This window comes from Nematolebias whitei, chromosome 3 (genome assembly GCF_014905685.2).
Source record: "Nematolebias whitei isolate Nwh7 chromosome 3, NemWhi1, whole genome shotgun sequence".
NCBI lineage: Eukaryota > Metazoa > Chordata > Actinopteri > Cyprinodontiformes > Rivulidae > Nematolebias > Nematolebias whitei.
Window position 1 is genome coordinate 28319455 of NC_056500.1, and position 10628 is coordinate 28330082.

At 40.6% G+C, this 10628-nt stretch overlaps 2 protein-coding genes across 2 annotated transcripts; one reads left to right on the forward strand and one right to left on the reverse strand.

Annotated features, from left to right (window-relative positions):
* Positions 1-417: 417 nt before the first annotated feature.
* fam78bb (family with sequence similarity 78 member Bb) lies at positions 418-3972 on the reverse strand. Its single transcript, XM_037674772.1, has 2 exons — positions 3707-3972; positions 418-940 (listed from the first exon to the last, which is right to left on the reverse strand). Exons 1-2 carry the CDS (start codon positions 3970-3972, stop codon positions 418-420), a joined length of 789 nt encoding a protein of 262 aa, XP_037530700.1.
* A 2093-nt stretch (positions 3973-6065) lies between these two features.
* Positions 6066-10360, forward strand: rex1bd (required for excision 1-B domain containing). Its single transcript, XM_037674773.1, has 5 exons — positions 6066-6101; positions 6526-6608; positions 8891-9095; positions 9690-9778; positions 9981-10360. The coding sequence occupies exons 1-5, from the start codon at positions 6099-6101 to the stop codon at positions 10051-10053; spliced, it is 453 nt and encodes a 150-aa protein (XP_037530701.1). The 5' UTR covers positions 6066-6098; the 3' UTR covers positions 10054-10360.
* The last annotated feature ends 268 nt before the right edge of the window (positions 10361-10628 follow it).

Here is a 10628-nt window from a genome sequence, read left to right on the forward strand (position 1 = left end):
TCTGCTTTTATCACCTGTTAGTTAATCTTTGACACACTGCAGAACATCATTAAGGCTGAACCCCCACTTAAAAAAAAAATAATCATGCTAATCTTCCTGTGTCTGGGCGTGGCCACTCCTTTCTGGGCCAGCTACATCACATGTACGTTACATCGCAGGGCTATGGTGGTTTGATGGAGTGAGAGCGCTCTGTGCTCAGATGTGCTGGTTTGAGAGAACGCCTGCATGTTGGACATCTCGGCAGCACCAGAAGCAGAGACCTGTTTTGTCAAAGGCAGCTGTGGGGGGTTAAGGCAGTTGTCCCCTCAGGATTATAACTCAAATGTCCCAGCAATTATTACAAGTTTTAACCTGCTTTTATTGTTTCACGCGTCTGTTTTAGTCTTATCGTGTTATTCTCTTGCTCCCTGTGATGTTTTACTTGGGTGGTATGACCACAAGCGGGGGGCCTCTCCTCGGCCTCCACATCAGAACTTGGGCATCATTGGCGTTTGGCCTCCCTGTTGCATTTGGAGGGATGGGCTCCATGCGGCTCAGAACCCGTGGCTGGTCCTGATGCAGCCGTCCCACCAGCCTGGCCCTGGAACCCAAAGGCAGGGATGGATCCACCACAATATCCACTCGCATCCTCCACTTGATGGTGTGGAGAAGGATCTTCTCCTTGGTGGTGGTGTTCAGCGCCACCAGCCAGGTGGTGAAGCTCTGGTCCCTTTTAATGTTGGTCAGTAAGGGTGTGTTGGATTCGCTGACCGGCACCGCCCAGGTGACGCTGGGGTAGAAGTTGTCATTCATGCTGACAGTAAAGCGGGAAGACTTGGAAGTGGGGCCCACTATGGTGACGGTCTCCGTTGTGTTCCCGTACCAGGGGTAGCTGACCCCGTCCGAGTCGCTGATGGCTCTCACCAGACCTCCTCTCAGCTGAGGCAGCTCCCAGCTCGACCTGGAGGGAGACGCCGGAGAAACAGTGATAACTGGCCTTGTTGCTGTTGTCTGTGCTTTATAAAGTGGTATGATATAATGATGTCCATCACAGTCTTCACGTTACATTTGAAACTGATAGGTGTATTTAGAAAATACATCCTGTAAATTTATGCTAAAAAAATAATTATCTAGGATTTGAAATCCCCTAAATAAAACAAATTTTCAGCTTATAAAACTTTTGCACCTTATTCAAACATAAGTTGGTGGAAAATGTAAAATTATTGACAGGGGCATACATTTGATGTGAAATCACTTTTTTAAATACAAAATAACTCTATTTTAATTTTCCACAGTCATAATTGTATTTTTATTTTCTGTTAGTTAGGTTAACAAATTGTTAAAATGTCTTGACTCTAGAAAATCTGCAGGCCCTGATGACCTTCCTCCTTATTTCTAAAGGCTAGCCGCACACATCATTGCAGAACCAGTGTCCCACATCTTTAATCAGTTCATGAGTCAAAATATCGTTCCAAACGCCTGGAAAACAGCTTTTGTTCTACCTTTACTGAAGGGAGGAGACCCCACCATACTGAGCAACTATCAAACCAATCTCTAAACGCTGCATTCTTGATAAGGTTGTAGAAAAATTGATAAACTCTCAAATAAAGAAGTATTTGGATTATTTTAACATCTTACCTCCACATCAATCTGGTTTCAGGAAACAACACAGCACAACGACTGCTTCTCTGAAGGTTTTTAATGATGATGAAGCACTGGATGCTAAGGATTATTGTGCTGCACTTTACTTAGACCTGTCTAAAGCTTTTGACACTGTGGACCCTGACATCTTATGTTATAAGCTCTCAGAAATTGGTTTCTCAGATCATACCATTTGTTGGTTTATCTCTCCGATTGGAGGCAATGCGTTCTTCTTCCAGCTATCTAACTGTTAATAATGGGGTACCACAAGGTTCAGTCTTAGGACCCACCCTCTTCACAATCTACATATGTAATGTAGATCAGTTCATCCCTGATGCATCCTTACATTTCTATGCTGATGATACAGTTGCTTATTGTTGAGCTAAAACTGTTGCTGAGGTTATCCAGCTTTTACAATCCACTTTTGACATCATCCAGTTAGATTTGTTCCATCTCAAACTGGTGCTAAATGCTGATAAAATCAAAGGAATTTTGTTTTCAAACAGGAAGTTGGTATCAGCAGTACTTTCTTCTATTTTATCTTTGAACGGTGTCCCTATTGAGTTTGTTGATTCCTACAAATATTTGGGTATTTTGGTCGATTCACATCTCTCTTTTTAAGCCTCATGTCTAAAACTTGGTAAAGAAACTGAAAGTTAAATTGGGTTTCTTCTTCAGAAATAGATCCTGTCTAACTCTGAACACTAGGAAACATATTGTAAATGCTACATTCATTCACCCTTTATTTAGATTCCTTCCCTCCATTTACTATGGTGACATTATTTACATGAACGCTCCTACAAGAACCCTGCAGATGTTGGATGCTGTCTATCATGGTGCACTAAGATTCAGAACTGGCTGTGATTATCGTACCCACCACTGCACACTGTATTCACTGGTTAACTGGTCATCATTAACTTCATGCAGACTCTCTCACTGGTACATTTTCATCTTTAAATCACTTCTTGGTCTGCTGCCTTCATACATCTCCTCCTACATGTCTCTGCATGAGTGCAGCTACAGCATGCGCTCTCAGGACATTATTACCTGCAGTGTTCCCTCAGTGCAGACTGAACTAGGCAAAAGAGTCTTCTCCTACTTCGCTCCTGTTTCCTGGAATATCGTACAAAAAGACCTGAAGCTCTCGACCTTGACCTCTCTAAGTGGCTTCAAACATCTGCTAAGTTCATGGCAAGAACCAATGCAGACATGTTCCTGTTTTTAGTATTTTACATCACTTATAATGTTGCTGTTTTTGTTTTATTTTATATAATTTATTCTATTTACTTTTCATTTTACATGATTTATATAAATGTCTATTTGTTCTCTCTTGTAAATGAGCCCTCGAGGCTCAATGAGACTAACCTGCATAAATAAAGGTTGAATGAAAAAGTAATGAGTTAAAATAGGAAATTCATGAGTTATCAAATTATAACGAGGTTTGTGGGTAAAATTTAAATAAGATATGCTTTTATAGATTATTTCTATTTAATGACGATTTCCCCATAAAAGTGGTGTAACATATGACAATCAAAGTCAAAGTTTCTTTATTTGTCATACATACTTTATTATTTCGATTTTCAAGGGGGTGTTATGACTGGACACATTTTATTTGGAGTGGGAAAAGGTTCTTAAAAATTCTAATTTCTTGAGGTGTCCACGCGTGTGCGTGTTTTTTTTTTTTTTCTGCGCTCATCACTTCTTGTTTCAGATGCTGCTCTGAGTGCACCAACCTGATCATCCAAATCCTGCATGCCACTGTAAATCTGTCAGATTATGATTAATCTCGTTGTTTTGGTCATCTGTTCCTCCTGTTTGCTGCTTCTGGTGACACCCCATCCTCCACACACCCACCCACACCCAGCGGGAGGATTAAACACCCCCTCACATATGCCTTCTAAACAAAGTGAGCTCGTGGGGGATGCCATGTCCTCGTGGGCACAATCTGAGTCCGAGGGCAGCAAATGCTGTTTCGCTCATCTAGGAACAGAATCTGTCGGTGGGAGTCTGAGGAGGAGAGCACACACACCCCCCCCCCCCCCCCCCACCCCCGCCGCATCAGGTGATATGAGGTGCGTGAACTCACATGCCGATGTCTCCGTAGGTGTTGTAAAACTCCATCTGGGTGCACGCCTGGATCCAGCCCACCACCCAGGTCTCGCTGCGCTGGATGGGGGGCATCACAATCCGCGCGGAGGCTTTGAAGTAGGGCGTCTTGTAGCGGAGCACTATGGGTGAGCTCTCCTCTATGACGGTGGCGCAGTGGTCTATGGTGGCCGACAGTTCGGACACCACGACGTTCTCCCGCCGGACGCGCGACTTGTTGCACGCGATGCTCTGGATGCAGCCCATGGCCGCGCGGCCGGTGATGCTCGCGAGGAGCAGCCGGGTGAGGGGGGTGACCGACAGGCCGGGAGGGTGGGAGTAAATGGGTGGGGGTGAGGCTCACAGCTGTCTGGAACTTGACCAGGATCAATATGAGGCCGAACATGAGACGGGTGTCACCAGCTGGAGACCCAAATCTGGATTAATGTAATCAGTCAGACTCCGGATTCAAACATATCGAACTCTTCCAGACTGTTAGTTTTGGGTCCTGACCCTCTCCAACCCTTGATCCTCTTCTTCCTGCTCCGAGCTGTCATGTCACCAGAGGCGTGAGGGGACCGGCGGCATGAGAATGTTGAGGATGGGGAGCCGGCACGCTGCAGGATGAGATCCAGCTGCTGAGGAGAACCGGAGCGGCGGGATCGACGGAGTCCGTCATGCCTCTGCGGGTCCGAGCATCTGATCTCCCATGCAGAGACACTAACGATCAAACCGAGAGGAGGCACGAGCTCCTAATGGAGAGACTTCCCATTGATGGATAAAACAAAAGCATCATGCATGAAAATAATGAGAGAACGGGATAACGGGTGTCATGGTAACCGCGTTCATTCCCAAGAAGCGGCTGGGTGTCGCTGTTCAGGCTGCGTGGTGCTGAAGCTGCAGAGCGGCCCAATCAGCGTACAGGACGAGACTCGGCGCGTGGGAGGACCCCGATCCGCGCAGGATAGTAGCTCTCTTTCCTTCTTACTGGAATAATGCTTTCGGATCCAAACCCTTAAAGTCCAGCGCGGATGGGATGAAAGATGTAACAGACTGCTAATCCCAGCAGGGTTCAACTGAAGTTTAACTTAAAACACATTATTTGAAAGTAATCAAATCAAGATCTGAATGCGGCAGGCTTCAAATGTAAAACTGTGGTACAAATCTGCATCAAAACACCTCAACGTGATGGAGAAACACTTTTGTGAAAAAGTCCTGTAACAAGAGGCGAATGGGATTTCAAAATAAAACTGGTAAAGCCCTAATAAACCAATGTGGTCAGCACATTATAATCACACATTCATGTTCTTCATTTAACTGGTGTTGATGTTAAAATCGGGTTGTACGCTGGAGGAATTAAAACCAACTACAACAAAAGAGAAAAAATAAAGACGTTAGGAAGTGGGAGATGCCTCTGCTATCATCCTTTATAGTTTACCAGACCTCATTAAAATGTTCTCAGTGGTGAATGGCTGTCAAAAAGTTATTAAGAGAGCAGAGATGACACTCCTGCAAGGTAAATTACACAAACCTGAACTCACAGATTGATTAATCCAAATCCGAAACCTTTGCTTCTGCTTGCTTCAGCCTGACAGCCGGTGGAGTTGGAAGATCTTTTTAACACTGGTAGAATTGTAAGTAATAAAAGTAGTCATAATTTTACAAGTTATGCTTCTGGAGAACTTCAGGCTTCCTTTTTTAATAAACACAAAACTCTAACACACAGTGCTAAAAAAAACCCAATAAAACTTTATTTTAAAAAACTAAAAAAAAAAAACTAAAAAAAACACAGTTGGCCAAAGTTCTGCACACTGATAAATACACATAAATGTAGACATTAAAACAATAAAATAATTTAAAACTGCAAAAAATAATGAACTGATAGAAACATAAAAATAACAAACACAACAACAATAAAATGAAACATTTCAAGCTGAGTTAAAAGCCAAAGAGAAAAGAGTGATGCTTGGTGTCTAGAGAGATGACTTAAAGGTTTCTGAAGAGAGACAGATATAACAGTTATTCTCTACAGAAAGGCTTTAGATAATTCTTCTAGAAGCCTCGAGACTGATTTTTTTAAAAGAAACCAACAAATGATTAAAACACCGGTATGAATTTAGCTGTACTGCAAGTGTTTCTTTTGTTTGTTTATTTGTTTTGTTTATTGTTTTCAGTGAAACAAATTGCTTAACGTCATGGTGGCTGGATGAGAACTTTTATTTTGAAGGCCAATTGTTTGCAAACGGATCTGTGTCGTAACTTCCGGGTTGTACATCGTTGCAGGCTGCTGATACGTAGAAGGAAATAAAACAAACGTACAGAGTTTACAAACTATAAAAATGCTGTGTTTTGAACTGTAAGGTCTCCGCGACAGTGTTTTGTAGCAGGGTACAATGGTGAGTGATTATTTACAACATAACTTTATGTCTGAGTCGCTCAAAGCTAATTTGTGCTAAGCTAAACCAAGCTAACCGACAGGCTAGTTATTGCTGCTGCTGATATATTGTTTAGTGTTTTTATGTCTGGTTTTAATCACTGTTATCAAACAAGTCTGATACAAACTATACAGACATTGAAAATAAATCACGGTTCACATTTTTTACTTTATTTCAAGCTTATAATTTGATATGAACACAAATGATACTGATAATGGCACACAAAACAAAATAGAATCAATACAAAAACAATTTTCATAATCATTTAATATGTGCACTTCTTGTCGAGGTTGGGTAGATCAACAGTTTGTTTATAGTTATACTAGATATAATAGTATATATGTATTTTCTGTGAACTTTCTTTGTGTTTTACTTTTTATTTTAGGTTCCTTCAGATTTTAAGGCTCTGATCCAGAGGTTTTATCATCTTCAGTCGGAGCGATTAGAGACATATCGACTCTTCGAAGAGTAAGCGTGGGTCTCAGATTGTTGTTTTGCAAACCTGCATCATATTCTTAGAAGTTCTCATCACCTGACTGCTTAACGTGATTTTTTTTAATTATTTTTTTTAGCTAAACCATGCTTGAGACTTGCACATCACTTGCCTATGCTGAGCCATGTAGAATGTTGCAGAGCAGATCTAAAAAAAGTTAAGTCTGGTCCCCTGGACCGGTTCAAAAAAACAAAAAAATTGTAGAAACGTTTTCATCTTTCATCCGAAAGACTTCTTCAGTCTGAGGAGCTGTATTTCGGATGAAAGATGAAACATTTTGAACCTGTCCAGAGGACCAGACTTAACTTTTTTTGAGATTTTTCTTCCTGGATTATTGAGCTTGCATCAAGATATGTTGCAGAAAAGAGGCTTTTGGGCCTGCACATGCAAATTCTACAGGTTTTGTGGAAAAATTTCAATTGCTTACAATATACAAAGCCTGTTTTTCTTGTGTATGTCTGAACCAAGTCATGAGTCATTGTGCAGTTCATGTGCCTAAAAGTACCACACATGTACAACTCCACACTTGCTGTTTGTACGATGGCCAAGTTTTCTAAAGCACTTCTAGTGGGTTGTGAGTAACTTTAACATGGAGAACCTCTGTTTGTGCACAAACACTAATATAAATCTTCTTTCTGCATTTTGGCAGCAAGTTTCTTCACAAGCAGAATAAAGGACAAACTGTAGTTGGAAAGTAACGTAATCTGCGTAACTACAAATTAAACTTGTGGTAATAAAAAATAGGGATGCACGATATTATCGGCATGGTGTCGGTATCAGATGATATTAGCGATAAAGTTAAATATTGTACATCAGCCATTCCATCAAAATAAGTCACCAATATAAAAGGCACTTTAAAAAAATATATATATTACATATTTATATAGTGTTACATAATTTTCAGATCTGCATTTGGTAGCAGGCCAAACTGACAAACAAAGACCATGTAGAATAATGTATTTTAATTACACAGCAGAGAAAGCTATGTAGTCTTTGTAAATAGGTCTAGGAAAATAAATATCGGCATTGATTATCGGGCAAATAAGTTTTAACATATCGGATATCGGCCAAAAATCCAATATCGTGCATCCCTAATAAAAAACAACCTGAGCAGATGGGTCAGTGACATCTGCACCAGAATCAGGCTTGTCTGAATTAACAGTCAAATATTTGAGAAAAATCATGATCTTGTCTGTGCAATTGTCATAACTGTATATTTATTTTGATTATATTGGTGACTTGACTAGAAGAGTTTGTCTTTTAAATAGCCTCTGGTCTTAGAGTGCCATTATTTGCTGTGAACATGGATTATTTGTATGAAATTTTAGTTTTGACTCTCTTTAAAAAAATTAATTTGATGTCCCGATGTGTAAAATATATATCACAAATAACCTATAGATAGAATTTTTTAATTAAGAGTTTTTAATCAGGACACTAAAGTGAGGACGGCACGGTGGCTCAGTTGATAGAGCTGTTGCCTCTCATTGAGAAGGTCACCAGTTCAAATCCCAGCCAGGACCTTATGTGTCCCATTGATGGACTGGAGACCTGTCCAGGGTGTCCCCCGCCTCTCACACAGTGACTGCTGGACAAGGGCACCAGTGACCCCCGTGACTAAAAAAAAGGAAGAAGTGGGTAAAGATGATGGATGGATGATGGATGGATGGATGATGGATGGATGGACACTAAAATGTGAAGAAAAACAACAACAAAAAAACAACTTGCAAAATAAAAGTGAAATACCCTGAAAACAATTTTTTTTTTTTCATTCTTTTTTAAAAGCTTCATTGTTGAAGAAGAATGACCAGGGCTTTTAGATCCACTCACATCATTGACTTACAGGAGCTAATTCTATAAAACTAACTCGTACAGTATTTTAATAAAGAGAACAAGAAAATACTTTTTTTGCTCGCTACAATGACTCATCAGTTCCACGTGAACCACTTTTCTCTGAAAAGGCTAGAAACCCAGTCTGAAGGCTGCAGAGAGTTGGGGTCAAATATTGATTTGAATGAAGAGAGTCTGAATTATAATCCTTTACAATCATCAGATCTCAGCCCAGTTGATCATCTATGAGAGGTGCTTTCCTCTCTCATACATAAAATGACAAATGTTGGACAGTCGTGTATTGGTCCAATGCCCTACTAACATTTTCTCTCTGCTTTCAATCATAAACTACAAACACAAAAGTCTGAATTGTATGTCAGTAATGACTTGGTGTCTTTTCCTTTTGTTTTGGCTGCTCACTGTCTTCCAGAGGACACGAGGCCTACTTGAGGACAGGACCCCAGTATGACTTCGATCACTACAAGCAGCTGGTCCATGAGATAACGCAGGCCTTCAGCGGCATTTCCAAGGAAGTGCTGGAGATCAAGGAGAGGCTCCAGTGCGAGTTTGACCGACCAGACCTCGCTGAGCACATTGAAAAGCTGCAGAGCAAAGAGAAGCAGAAGCTCGAACTGGTTGGTAAACACTTTTGACAAATCCAAGCGACAGCAGTGTAAAATAAAGAGTGAAAACACTGAATTATTGTACTTTGTGGAATGGTGGTATTCATGCTAACTGTTTCCAGCACTTCTAATTTGCAACAATTTACATGGTTCATCCTGCTTGTAGGTGAAATATATTTTACTGATGCTTCTTTGAGCTGAGAAGCAAAATATTCCTAATGACTGTGAGACATTTATTTACATACAGAATGCTGAAAAGGGAAAACTGATGAAAATGTCACACTCAACTTCATAATTAAACTGCTCTGGGTAAAGCCACAAATGTATTTAATATACATTGTTAAACCCACGTTCTAAGTGTATTTGTCATAATTAAGCCTTTTAAAGGAATATGCTTTTATGAAACGAGATTATTTAACCATGTGGAGGCAGAGTTTCTTTACATTTAGTAACTATTTTCCAGCTTAATTTTTGTTTTTCCATTGCTGTTAACAACATAACTAGTGAATGTGCCACATGTTGGCGAGGCTTTAATTTAGACTAAGTTCAAAAACAAACACGTATTTAGATTAGGATTTTGTTTTTTCTGGTGTTTTCTCTGTACAGACAGCCAAGCTGCAGCTGACCAGGCAGCAGGCCCAGGATCATCCAGAGGATGAGGACTGTCGAGACAAAATCCAGGACATCAAGCACGAGTAAGTGCAGCTTTCTGCAGCCCTCTGCGTACCGCACCAAGTTCCTGTCGTGCCATTTACTTACTGCCAACCTGCTGCTGGCGTCAGAGTCGCTCTGAAATGACTGAATCGACGTTTGGGAATTGTTTGCTTCATAAACAGTCTTCTAAACAATGCAGCAGTGTGGTTTCAAGATAAATGTCTGTGTTCTCTCTTTGGTCAGGATCATCCAGAACAAAGAGGCACTGAGTGAGATCATGCAGGACTTTAAGTTTGACTCAGAAGAGTGTGATTGACAGCTGATCCGCCCTCTCGCATAACAAGATGGCCGAGCCTCCACCCTGCTGCATCGTCTGTCTTCAGCTGTTGTTATTGATCACCTTGGTCTCCGCCCTGCTCACTGCTGCAGTCTGACCCCCCCAGGGACCCTCTCACAGTCCGGCTCTTTGTGTTTTTATGTGCTGTCATGTGTTTGCGTTGCTGAATTAACAAAACACAAGAAACTCTTCGAATCTGTCAGTGCTGAGATGAAATCTGCAAAAACACAAAACAATGTAATTTTTGGAAACTTAACCATCTTTTATTTACCTCATGATTTGTTTGTATGTTTTTTTAAATAAAAATACATTATAAGATGAGATTTTTTTTCTGATTTACAGAATTAGTAGACAAAGTTTAAAACTCAACATTTTCTTACAAAAATACAAGCAGTTACAAATTATTCATGCAACCAGCACTTGCACTAATGATCAGTCTTAGTATTTTGGATTTAATCATCAATACGGTACTTTTAATCTTAACTATTACACATTTTTTCACAGGAGTCACAAAGTGAAAATGTCTGCTCGTTGCAGGCTTTATGTTTTGTTCC